The sequence below is a fragment of the Cibotium barometz genome, chromosome 10 (assembly GCF_041138505.1).
Source record: "Cibotium barometz isolate CiBa-2024 chromosome 10, ASM4113850v1, whole genome shotgun sequence".
In the NCBI taxonomy this organism is placed as follows: Eukaryota; Viridiplantae; Streptophyta; class Polypodiopsida; order Cyatheales; family Cibotiaceae; genus Cibotium; species Cibotium barometz.
This window is the reverse complement of record NC_141055.1, coordinates 55,714,429-55,728,098: the sequence shown is the minus strand read 5'-3', so window position 1 is coordinate 55,728,098 and position 13,670 is coordinate 55,714,429. Positions and strand designations below refer to the sequence as shown.

The 13,670-nt window shown below is 45.0% G+C and overlaps 1 protein-coding gene across 1 annotated transcript in view; it reads right to left on the bottom strand.

Moving 5' to 3' along the window:
* LOC147635071 (COP9 signalosome complex subunit 3-like) overlaps positions 1-13,670 on the bottom strand; it is a 54,397-nt gene that overhangs the window by 20,436 nt on the left and 20,291 nt on the right. The window contains exons 2-5 of the mRNA XM_086804348.1: positions 9,967-10,082; positions 9,500-9,764; positions 9,347-9,404; positions 5,243-5,332 (exon numbers count right to left, since the gene is read on the bottom strand). Of these exons, the coding sequence (XP_086660474.1) occupies positions 5,243-5,332; positions 9,347-9,404; positions 9,500-9,764; positions 9,967-10,082 (529 nt within the window). The remainder of the gene's footprint in view (positions 1-5,242; positions 5,333-9,346; positions 9,405-9,499; positions 9,765-9,966; positions 10,083-13,670) is intronic.

The window sequence follows — 13,670 nt, the reverse complement described above, 5'->3', positions numbered from 1 at the left end:
TAGGAGTAGATAACATATCATGCTTGTATCACCCCTTCAGCATATAGAGATGCATTAGTAGCCCTAGTACTCCATCCACACCCTCTCATTTGTACACCACCATTGAGTCCCCTATGGTCGTGTTGTCATACTTGTACATTTTATTCTCACTCCACATTTTCCTCTTGATGACTGGAGGAACATCATTGTACTACTTGTTTGTCTCATAGGCCAATTTTGGCCTTTTGCAGAAGTTAATATATCTTTCTTTCTTTCTTCCTTTCTCTCTCTCTAGGAGTTACCTCGGACTGAGCCTCCGCACTCTAGCGTGCCCAACGCCCCCGGCCGTCAACCACAATCCCCTCATCCACTTCAAATCAAGATCATGCTCCACTGCCATCGAGCTACCTTTCCACGTGACATCGTTGAGGGAGACCTCTCAGCCATACTCATTAGCCCCATGCTTGATATTTTGGAGAGTGGTATACCATCTACTGGGATGCATTACAGGCTTTCTATGCAGATAGAGATTTGACAGTGAACCTTGGGAAAACCAAGGTTATGGTGTTTAACACCACACAGGCATGGGTGACGAGATCAGAGCCTCAGTTCACTTTCCGAGGGGAGCCGGTAGAGTACGTCAGGTCATATGTCTACTTGGGAGTTACTTTCACAGGACCGTGTTTCTCCCTGAAGGAGGCAGCAGCAGCTAGATTAGCTCGACGGCATGCAGCCTTGGGGGCACTTGAGAGGCAGTGTGCACACATACAGTTTCAGGACCCACGCACCAAATTGTGGCTATTTGATACGCTTGTCACACCAACCCTCCTGTACGGAGCTCCAATTTGGGGGCCCAATATACATCACAGATCTCAGAGAGGGACAGATGAGGGATGGAGGCAAATGGATTATGATGATTGCCCGCATGACTTGGAGCAAATCATCAGTACCACATGAGATTGTTCCGGCTGAGCTGGGTGCCCCACCAGTAGTAGTAACCGAGGCCCTATTCCAAGCAGTTACCTTTTTACAGCGGCTATGGGAGCTCCTTCAGCAGAGGTACTCCAGTTTGGCATTAACCTCATCCATACAGTTGGCAGAGGATGGAGATACTCATTGTTAGTACGCTCAGATGAGATCATGGTTTGACCTACATGGTTTGCGGATAGAGGCACTACCACCCTTTCAGTACAGTCTGGATTGTCCATTTTTAGATCTCACCCGCTCAGAGCAAAACCGCGTGATCAGGATGGATATCATTAGAGTGGACACAGAGAGGACATGGACTAGCCCCCTTGAGCCCTCGGGCACAAAAATGGCTCATTACAAGAGCCATTTTCTACACCTCTCACTGGATGATTTTATCACCCGCCCGGCGTACATGGATGTACACCTATGACATGGGATACGTTGTGCCATTGGACAAATCCGGACCTCATCACACCAGCTGCGGATTGAGACAAGGCGATATGTGCATCAGATCGTGGATGACCGCATTTGTCCGCTATGCTACCAGGAGGTAGAGACAGAGGAACACTACATTTGCCGATGTATAGTCTATTATCAGATCCGAGGGAGATATCACTGCCTCTTCCGAGAGGGTTTTGGGCCGTTACGCAGGGTCATGGAGTTTGAGGATCAGAGATGCCTGGGATTGTTTCTACTTGAGCTCAGGAGACACAGAGAGACCCTCTTGGCAGACAGGAGGCCGAGCCATGATGTACCTAGACAGAGGACCCTGACAGATTTCTTCGGCACCAGCACCAGCAACCTAGCCCACACACCTCCTGATACCTCCTCCATCGGGCCATCAGGGCACCGACCACGCTCCCAGGGAGTCACCACTGATAGAGCAGTTATCTTATGTCGTGCTCATCGGCCACGCCCACCAGGATCCCGACCACGGCATCCTCACCATCGCCAGATCAAAGCCATTATTGCTCGGCATCGGAGGCGCCTACCTCGCTTCTACGACCTCTCCATTCTAGACAGCCCCATGGCGGAGATACTTGATCTAAGGAGAGGGCAACACTTCAACTGATCACAGCATACATAGATCTACCTGATATACATTTTTCAGTATTTTCCAGTATTTTCTACTCAGTATCATCTCGGAGTCTTACAGTTCTGTTCTTATAACTGTAGGACAATCAGTTTATTGTACTTTTTAGTCTCATTTAGTTGTTCTCTTTGATGAGACACCAACTTCAGATGTACTCTCAGTTTTGGTCTCATAGGCCACTATGGCCTCTTAGAGACGTTAATATATCATTTCATTTCTCTCTCTCTCTCTCTCTCTCTCTCTCTCTCTCTCTCTCTCTCTCTCAGTGGATTACAGGCCCTGGTGCGTGGATATTGTTCTCTCTCTCATCGTGGATTGCAAGCCTTGTTTTCGAGATTGGGATACAGAGAATCAAGCTAAGATGCACAAGATGATGTTCTTGGAAGAGATGTGTTGTTGTTATCTTGGACTTATGTGTATCCAGGGATTGCTTGACACGTCCTCTATCTTTCTCTCTCTAGGTTTTGGCAACAGTGATTTGATGGTATATCTGCCATGGAAACAAGACATTGGTTTTCGAGAGGAAACAGGACTTTGGTATCGAGGAAACAGGCCTATGGTTTATGGGATACAGGTCTTTGGTTTATCGGATACAACTCTTTGGTTTCATGTGGAAAGCATGTCTTTGGGTTTATGTGAACAGGTTCTAGTTTTCTCGAGGTTACATGCAAGCTGTGACTATAGGGAAGGACATGTGGTTTGATACAACCCTACTGCTGTTTGGGAAAGGGTTTGTGGGATCCATGATGGAGAAGACCTTTTCAAGCAGGGAGGTGTTGTACAGGTGTGGCTTCTCTATGGAATGCTTTGCTGTAATAACAAGAGTTCTTATTTGGAAGTCTTGGGTGAAAGCTTGGAGGGATCCTATTGGTAGAGGATTCTACAAGTTGTACTTTGTACTCAAATTTTGATGGAGTAAAGAAATACCACAAGGGACACCACTGCGTTTTGCGGCCAATCGGTGTCCTTGTACTATTGTAGGAGCACTCTAGCTCCCCCTGTTTGTTTCCTTTTCCAAGTCCCCATGGGTGATGAAGTGTTTTGTGTGCGAGTGTTTGTTTCACCGCCCGTCAGATTTCTGAAGGCCGGTTTCAAATTGTCCGCCCAAACTTTAATGAAGTGTGGATGCCCAAACTGACTTTATAACTTGGGCGGACACACTTAATAAAGTGTGGACCTGCAAAATAGAAAAATGAGCAACATAGAGTAAAGCAGTATACTTACCACTTGTCTTCATCCCACAATCGAGATCAGAACACAGTTTCACCTGCACGGTTCACAAGAGGGCGTCCCCGACTCATGAACTACACGCACAATTCATGCATGCAACAAAACAATTCATGCGAGAACATGTTTAAAACCTTACACACATAGATGCAATGCAAGAATGCACCATGAAACAATTTCCCATTTCATTTAGCTAGTAACCCATGGTACCGTATTCTGGATATTCAATATCCCCAGCCTACTGGCTCTTGGTGTTAACAATAAGTCCTCGAACATGCCAGTCCATCTTATGAAACTTGTCCATAAGCCTGAAGCGCATAGAATGCCCAAATAGTGACAATGTAGCTAGTCGACTCCACCAAGAACTGGCCGACAGCAGTCCACTACTCACCAAAAGAGACAAAAAACATGTCTTCCCAATATAAGGTCAGATCCCACACGAGATGCACATAAAATTCTAATGAGGGTAACGGCTCCCGTCTTCTTCGACGGGGTCGAAGTAGCTAGTGTATGGTAGGAAGAAAATCTTCCTTGGGCACAAAGGAAAGGGACTGCCTTATAGCACTTCTGAGGCTGCCGCCTTCTCAAGTTGAGCACACATCTAGGGTGCTTCATTGCTTCAAGCCACAGGTACGAACAAAGGAAGAGGGTTAGGAAAAGAAAGAGATGTACATGCAAGAGAGAGTGGCAAACATGATGGAAATGTATATGTGATGCATACTTCCCATGGGGAAAGGTCGTGGGTGTGTTAGCCGCCACACTTTGCCTATGGAATTGGCCAGGGAAGAACCCCGTCATGAGCTGAAAGTTATGCATGATGTTGGGACAGCCAAGGACAATCATGTGTAGCCTGCTACTCATGCTACCAAGTATGCCAATGGAGAACGAGTTTCATGCAGGGATCCTTCTGTGAATGCAAGTGCTAGGAGTCCACCTTTGCACAAGTCACCATTGCATAGGACACATGCCTCTTTGCCACATACTGCCACAAAGTGGACCTATGACATAGTCTGGTGTCACAAACCCTAGAAAGGTCTTCTATATGCAAATGTTTCTTTTTATGACTAATGAAAAAACTTTTCTTGCAAAAAAAAAGCATCATACTCTTTGGAAACAACTATTAAAAAATCGTCAATCACAACCATTTTCTCTCATGGTGAATGTCCTGTAGCCCGTCAAATTGCTCGGTGTCCGACCGACAAGTGTCAACCATCCAGCTCTCAGGGAGAGCGACAAGTAGCAATCCAAGCTGGCATTGATGAAAGTACCTACCTACCACCACCCTCTCCATAGGCTACATGCACTCCATGGCATTTAGGGGGTTAATCCCTTACCTTGCAAGATCGCCACTAGCACACCATCAACACGTGGGTGGCGTGTCCCTAATATTGGCAATTAGCGACAAGTTACACTGGAATCACACTCCTCATTCACTGCCGAGCACTTTTATGGCACAAATGGTGCACCTACTCATTGTGGATTGACCACGTGTATAAATGAGCAATCTTGGGACTGCCAAGGAAATCAATTAGTTTTAGCGAATCAATGCAACGGTTCTTATTCTTCATTGGCTGTGTATGGTGTGTATGTCTCTTCTCTTCAAGTGTTCTATCGAAGTGTCACCTTGCCAATTGGAGGTTGTCAGTCTCCTCAGTGCACGTCAAGCATAGTGTCTTGTCAGAGTTGTGTGAATGCATAGTGGAGCGGGGCAATGTAGCCACACGTCTCCCTAGTCAAGTAGCAACTCCTAGAGGCGTACTGCCACAAAGTGAACCTATAACATAGTCTGGTGTCACAAACCCTAGTGTGTTGGGCAGCAAGGTCTACTATATGCAGATGTTTCTTTTTATGACAATTGAAGGATCTTTTCTCGAAAAAAAAAACATACTATTACTAAAAAATCCTCAATTACAACTGTTTTCTGTTGGGAAAAAAAAAACAAGTCATCATTTCTAAGCAAGAAATATCACTAACCTGTCCATTGTAAATCAATGAGACTAGAATATATTTTTTGTAAGATTCAACAGCTATGGCATTGAGGACTGTTGCTGGAGCTGTGATTGCCTGCTCATACAAAGAAGCAGCCCTCTGAATATCTTCAACCAAACAAGCCTTGATACCAATTAAGTTAAAACTCTTTCTTGAATAAACCTGTGACTAAACATGCCAGAAAGACAATAAATCCAGTGTTAAATTAAGAGTGGCGCATTGATTCATAGGCTTTCTTCTATGCACCTTTCGCTTTGTGACCACCAGATCTGAGGCCTAAATCTCCCAAGTTTCTTTGTGATTTTTTTTAAATTAAAAAGAACAAACCCTGAAGACAAAAGAAACTGGATAAAAATTTTGCACTTTTCCAGACTCTTACATATGAACGAAAGAAAGAAAGAGCCTGAAAAGATTGAGAGAATATGCTGAGGACTCGTTATTTACCTTGTGCTACTAATAGGGCACAAAAACGAATACACCAATGAGATAAGTTGTGTTTAAAACTACCTCTGGTTAGCATACCTCCTGGATATTTGGATATAGCCATGTATCACATGAAACTCACCAATAAGTGCCGAGGACTCATTATGTACCGTGTACCACTAATAAGGCACAAGAACAGATTCAATAATGAGATAAGCATAGAACTACCTCTAGATCAAGGATATGGACAGCAACATGCCACCTGGATATAACGATGTATCCTCTGGTAATAAGACTCAACAATAAGATCCTCCCAATCAAGGATAGGCTAGCTGCTGAAAGCCTGAAACTGTGGCATATAGAGTCCAGATCTGGGCTACCTGCCTTTGGCTAGTGGGTGGATGCCTAGTTTGGTTTCATCCAATTGAGCAACAACCTCAATCCTTACTCCTAGGCCTATTGAGAATGTAGAACACTTGTGCCTATGTGCTAAGGTTTTCCAGAGCTAGAAAGAAAATGGGGCAGAATCACACAAAAAAATGGGGCAGAATCACAACTACTAAAATTCAAGTACAAGATGTGGCTGAGAATGAAGAAGTCAAATCACAGCCCTGTGACCTGCTGTTCACTCCTGGCTAGCACTTCGCCTACAGAGAAAGTTGAAACGTTCTGTGAAGTACGCCCTTCGTCTTGGGCTCCTGGAAATGTGCCTGGAAGCCCTGCCACTCAAGTAAGCTCAAGGCTGCATAACCCCGTGTCACTCTAGCATGTGCTACAGGAAGCATGGTGAAGCGTGGGCCACTGAAAGTGACACCATGGTAGACATAGGATGATACAATCTCCACAAGATCCCCTCTAGATGTGAACCTCAATCTGGATGTGAAGGGTTTAGAAAGAAAGAAAGATATATTAACGTCTGCGAAAGGCCAAAGTGGCCTATGAGACCAAAACATAGTACACAGCTGATGGTGTCTCATCAAAAGGAAGACAAAAAGGACTAAAAAAGTCCTATGTCTTCAAAAGGCCAAAGTGACCTATGAGACCAAAGTTACAACCATGTGACATCTGATACACTGTCTGGAAAAGAAAAGAAAGAACTGAAGGTAAGTATCTAGCCCCACAATACATCAGTAGTTAGGGGGCATCCGGAAGCAGCAACTAGGGAGAGTGGGAAGCTAATGCTACTAGTCAAAGAGAGAGAGAGAGATAGAGGCGACACAGGTTCGAAGAGAGAGAGAGATAGAGGCGACATAGGTTAAGAGAGAGAGAGAGAGAGAACACAAGCTCTCTCTACTCTCTCTCTTGCTAAGAGAGTCCCAGGTCCGACAAGACACCTCGCAGAGAGCCATCACAGATTTCTTTGTGGTACACACATCCACATCGGAACCCACAGCCCACAACAGTTCCTCTACTACGACACCAGAGCCCCTAGCTCCAAGCTACACCAAGCCTCAAAGCTAGTCTTGTGTGTATGCTGCACACGGTAGATACACTTGGTGCACATGCCTTCCTCTAAGAGCTCACTCCTGAGCTCAATAAAAACCCAAGGTAATCCCTCTGAAGGGTAGTCAATGTCTCCCATGTAGCGTCCTCCTCAACACGATCCTTCACTTGATCTTGAATTCCATGAATAGCGTATGCCGCAATCGTCTTTCACCAAATCCAAGAATCTTTTCTGGTTCATTAGACACAAATGTCATATCCTCGACATCTATGATCTCTTGAGGAGTAACTAATTGGTCTGCTCCACCCACTACTTCCTATGACAAATATCTAGTGATCTAGGACCAGGTGGGAGATTTCAGCCCTACGCGATGAGGTAAGAGTTTAGTGGGGCAAGAAAGCACAACATATCCCAAATAACCCACGTGCAATGAAGAGAACCCAAATATGCACTTTTTCCAAACCCGAACGCACACAGGTGCCAGAAAAAAAAATGAAATTTGCAAGTTCTCTAGACTTTGATACCGTTGTTGAATGGTGCCATGAATGGTTCTGTATGGAAACAGGACAGAAGTTTCAAAGGGAAACAGGCCTAAGGGTTTCATGTGGAAACAGGTCGTAGGTTTCTCGAGGAAACATGTTTTTGGGTTTCTCCAGGAGATAGGTCACATGCAGGCAGAAGGTACAGGAATGGACACATGTTTGGTACAAACTATAGAACACTTGCGCCTATGTGCTAGGGTTTTCCAAAAATACAAACAAGAGTGCGGCGGAATCACACATACAACACACACAAGAGTCCTAAACTACTCCTTTGTATTATGTACAAGAAAGAAGTAGTTCAAGTACAAGATGTGGCTGAGAATGAAGACGTCAAATCACAACCCTGTGACCTACTGTTCACTCTTGGCTAGCACTTTGCCTATAGAGAAATGTTCTATGAAGTACGCTGGTAAGTAAAGCACATGAATATGACGATTCGGCTACCCACGTCTACATATGCACCAATGCTCCTAGATGGCAAACAGTACGGCCACATGTACCCAACTGCCATGTCATCGCCTCCACGTGGCAGTGCCACATGTTCTCTATGCTATCTAACTCTACCTGTCGACTGCTATTTAATGTCTGGCTCTGCCCTGCATACTCATAGGTGTGTCACAGAGAAGGTATTCTGGAACCCTAGATGTCCTCCCTACCTCCCTTATTGGTTTGGACGTATGGTGACTTATCACTTAGCATCCGCTATTCTCACTCGAGTAGGCCACTTTCCTAGAGAACTCTACACATCCTCTCTAAGTTGCTTCCTGGTTGTGGGCATGCGGTTACTATCACTTGCGGTGTATGGTAACTGTCACTTAAGCAATATTTACTCTAATAGCGGCTTTGGAGCTGTTGCAAAGATATCTTGGGGACCACTAGACAGCCTCCCTAACTCGCTTCCAATGATCCTCTAAAGCTCATGACCAGCTGAGACAGATAAGCTCATGATCAGCAAGAAGCTGCACAGAAGCTAGAAACGCTTCATGAGAAAAAAGGAGTGAAAGAGCCCAGAGGTAGCTGTGACAGCATAGATGAGAAAAAACAAAAGTCAACACTCCATTCTATTGCATATCTCAAGTGAACGATATAATGATATAGGCTTTCTAGCGTTATCCCACTTTACATGTTGAGGGAGGATTCTAGAGGGGTGGCCTCTAACACTCTCCTAGATCCCCAGCTCACAAAACACAAGGAGGAGGGAGGCAAGGTGATGGAAAAGGCTCCAAAGGAAAACTCTCTCGAATCTCACACCAAAACACTCAAGGCCCTGGACCGCACGCTTAGGGGAGCTCCTCCTCAACCCTCTTAGTGACACACCAAGCCTAGTGGAGAAGAGAGTAGGGGCAAGCCCACACCTTTCCTTGCTCCTCCTTACTTCACATGTACGGGGCACATTAAGACTCTACCCAAGAGAAACTTTAAGCATGGAATACAAATATTCTATTGAAATGAGAGCGAGAGGGAGAGAGGGAGAGAGAGAGAGAGAGAGAGACAAATGTGTTTGCTACTTGAAGTGGAGCAGCACAGCTGTTGGAAAGTGTAAAGAAAGAAAAATACAGGTACAGTTCACAGAGAACTTGGAAAAAGCAAGACGGGGATTTTGTACAAAATGTGCAGCATGCACTTTCTTCTGACAAGAAACATAATCCAAATTGCAGACACAAGTGGGAAGCACATTACATGCTGGAAGCATTCCAACGCCTTGCCAAACTGCTTCAGGCCAATGTATAGCATCCCCCTGTGAAGGCAGCTGAATGTGAGTCAAAATTGGTATCCAGAACAAACTGCTTGCTTCATAGCATGCAAAACTAAAAAGCCAGTAAAAGTTCTAACCCATAATAGCAGTACAACATAAAGTCCCTTGGAGTAAGACCAGTTTTCTTTGGGTCGATTTCAAAAATCTGTTCTTCCAGTATACTCAATGCTGACTTGTAGCACTTAGTCAGCAGGCAAACCAAGTAAAATTCTGCATGAACAGCAGTCAAGTATTGCGGGGATGACTGAAGCTTCTTAATAGCTGTCTGTAATGGAAGGACTACTCGCATTGGTGCATGCAGCTGCAAAGCATACTCCTTCAGCCTCCTGCACAATACATTGACTGCCACAACCACACCTCATATCAAAATGTGTTTCAGAAGGAAGAGGTTGGGAAAATTGCAAGATCTATAGGCCCTTTTAGCTCACCATTAAAAAAAGACAAGAGAGACAATAAAACCTTTGTTTAACTTGAAAATGTAACCATCATCAACTTGTAGCACAAACCCCTAATATACAACATGCACATTGCGTTGAGAACCTACACTTTTCCGGAGCAAGTCGAATTTGATCCACTGAACAAACATTGACAAAGTTTGTCGATATGTTTAAGAAACTCTCCGCTTGTTCTTTTGTCATGGAACCTCCTGATTGAGCCTCCCTATTCACAAGAAAACACCACAAGAATTTGAGCCGAGCACATATCCTCACTCTTGATGACTATCCAAAACACACATTTTAGATCCAAATACATGGAAGACATGTCTCTCAATGTGATACACCTATGACCCCTACAGTGCCATAGTGGTTGTGTCTGCGGTACAGTACGATATGCATTCAGGTATGTAAGGTACGCATTGGGATAAGTACTTTAAGTACATTCACTTTTTTAAAATAATGTATATATAATAAAATATATATATATATATTATAAACCATTCATAATTTAGCAACAATAGTACACAGAATTGCACAAAAAACAATTGAAATTCAAACATCTATGCTCTATAAATGTCAAATGAGCTGCCAGCATACAACATGAAGTCCTGCTAAATCTAGAATCCTTGTACAAATGCCAATAGCCATATGGCCGGCACAAAATAATATGACATCATACATGTTTGATCATGCTGGTGCTTTGGATCGCCTCTCGTACGGCTACGGAAAGCATGGTACCGGTACGGTATGTATTGAAAGTACGTAACGGATTAGTACGAGTACGGAATGCAACTATGTACAGTGCTGGCCGACCTGTTTTGCAAGGATTTTGGTAGTGTTTTGGGCGGCCAGACCGGCAAGACCATTGTTACTGTGTGTTTCCTAATGTACATTTCCGAAACGCTTTCTAAACATTTCCTACAAATCTCAGACATTTCCTAAAGAGGGGAGAGGGTGAGCTACGCAACATGCATTCTTTAATGCCTAAGTTGGTGCCTGAAGTGCAGCCGCTAGCTCCTCTGCTAAAAAATAGAAGTACAAATTGCACTCGCGGGGGTCTGAAACACATGGTTGTGCTCTCTCAGAAGCCTCCTTCCTGTGCGAAGAGCCACGGTAATCCATGAGAAGAGAGTTGTGATACGGGGAATCCACCTGCCTAAGATGTTGAGGCTCCAAGGCTATGGAACCATCCGGCCTCCGGAGGGCACGCCCCCTCGTGACGAAAGTGGGGGCCCAAGGCAACAAAGAAATCTCTAGTGCCCTGATCCCCTACCTAGAGGTCCAAAAGGAAGCTCTTGCATGATATTGATACTAGATCCATTGCTCCAAGGCCACTAAGGCAGTGCAAGCTGTCTCCATTTGGGCGCCTACTACCCATGGGCTCTCCAAGGTCTGCTCCAAGAGACGGTGAAGGGAGGTAAGGTTGCAGCAGATACCCCGCTCTTGCTCCCCAAAGTGAAAGAGTGCACAGAGCGGAAACAAAAGAGCACTAGTGTGTGCTGAATAGAGAGAGAGAGAGAGAGAGAGAGAGAGAGAGCAACTATGCTGAATATACTGAGGCAATACAGTCCCAAGCAAGAGACACAAGCAATCTCATAAGTGAGGGAGCAAAAGATAGACTAGGCAAGATACAAAAGTGAGAGGCCAGCCCACCTATTTATAGGTGGGGAGTGCTAGCCAACTGGAACTACAGAAGCTGGCCGACTGGACAACAGAAGCTGGCTGACTGGGAAAAAGGCATCCAGGCTTGGAAAAATCCTAGAAAAATATATAAAATAAGGGTGGCCAGCCCACAATCAAGGGCCATGCAAAAGGGACCAAAAGGACACCAGAAATGGGCAGAAACTGGGGATAAATGTGCTAACACCCCCTCGCAGCACTAGATGCTGAACATATTCCGAGAAGCCGAAGAAGTCGTCCTCTATCAAAGACAAAAGAATGCAGCAACAACAGGTACCAGGAAAGCTCCACAAGCAAAATCCACAACAACTCACCTACAAAAGCAATAGAACAAGCTTCCAAGTACTCTGATCCTCTAGAAGAAAACAACCATGTAGGTTGCGACGTGTTGCTTCAAATATCGATGCCAAACCCAACTGTAAGCCTGTAGCTCCAAGAAGATAATACCCTCAAAAGAAATAGAGTCCAGCTGCTCCAACTCTGTACCAAGAGTAGCCAAATGCAGTACAATAGCATCCTCCTCGAAGGTCGGCATCACCAGATGTAAGAACTCAACTGCCCCCTCTGAAAACTGATGTTGGGACTCCACAAGCCCAACCAAATCCAAATCCCAATCCTTCAAGCCTTGGAAGTACCACTGTGTCCCAGGCACGGTCACAGACACACCTGACCACAATCCAGAATCCTCACACAAAGTAAGGGAAATAGGAACATTCATAGTAGTGGTAACTAAAGTAGTAGTAGCCTCCTTAATAGCATCACATAGCGTAGAAGCAGGCTCCTCCATAGAAGGCAAAGGGACCAGCAACACATCCTGGTCACTGCTTGACGAAGAAAGAGTCGAAGGCGAAGCAATAGGAGACAAACCCCCCTCAAAAGCTGTGAGCAAAGATAGCCCACTGTCTTCCTCAAAAACATGACCAAAGATATCATCCTGGCAAGGAGAAGTATGCACAAAAACTGAAGGCAAGGCAACAAGAGAAACAAACTCCTCAGTGAGCAAAACTGGCCCACTATCCTTCGCTGCAAGAACATCTCCAAAAAAAGTATCCATAAGATCACTGGCTGCATAGCACCCAGAAGTAGAAACCATCTGCCGATCACTAGCGTCACCATACAAGTCACAAAGCAACTGCCACACATAGAAAGTAGAAGCATCATCAGGAGCATAGATGAAGTGTCAAAGAACCGAATCCTGACAATTCACGAGGAGAAAGCCATAGATCTGTCCGTCAGTCTTTCTCCACCGACACACATCCTCCGCAGAGGCAAGGTCCGGCATGCACTGATTCTTGTACGAGAGAAACTCCATCAAACCATACTCCCTGAGAATAGAAGTAACCTGCAATTTCCATGACTGAAAGTTACCACCATCCAACTTGTCTGCCTCATCTAGAAAGTAGCTCCGTGGCGGTATGGGACATCATGGAGTAGAGATTGGTCGGTGCATCTTGCTAGTTAGCTCAGCTCGGTGGTGGGGACAACCAAGTCTTACTACCTTGGCTACTCTCGGGCATGGATACCTTGGCGTCTGCTTTAGGCCCCAACGTCACTCTGGAGCAGTTTGGGGGCGAGCAAAAGCAGCGTACCAAGGAGATTGTGGACACGTGGCTACATAAGTGGCAGGCCCACTTCCAGTTTCATCCATATGGCGATGACAAAAAGATTCAGTTGGGAGCAAGTTTCCTCTTGGGCAAGGCTTTGCTCTGGTGGAAAGAACTCAAACCTAAACCAACAACTTGGGGCCAGTTTGAAGAACTTTTCAAGAAGGAATTCCTGGAGGAGGATGACTACGACATAGTTGCTTAGTTTGCCAATTTGACCATGACCTCGCAGAACCTCACTTATGAGGTCTACCTCTAGAAATTTTGAGACTTGCAGTTGAAAGTTACAAAGATGGATTCTACAACTCTTTTGGGTTTCTTCGTAGCAAGATTACCCGACTCGTACCGTTTACAGGTCAAGAATAACAAGTGTAAAATTTTGGACGAGGCCATTCACTTTGCACATATTTATGATGATACGATGGTCTCTTCCAAAACCAAGCCCGTAACCGAGCAGGGGAAGAAGCACAAAAGAAAGTTCTCCGCACGCCAATGACTAGCACGACGGAAGGAAAGTCTTTGGACCA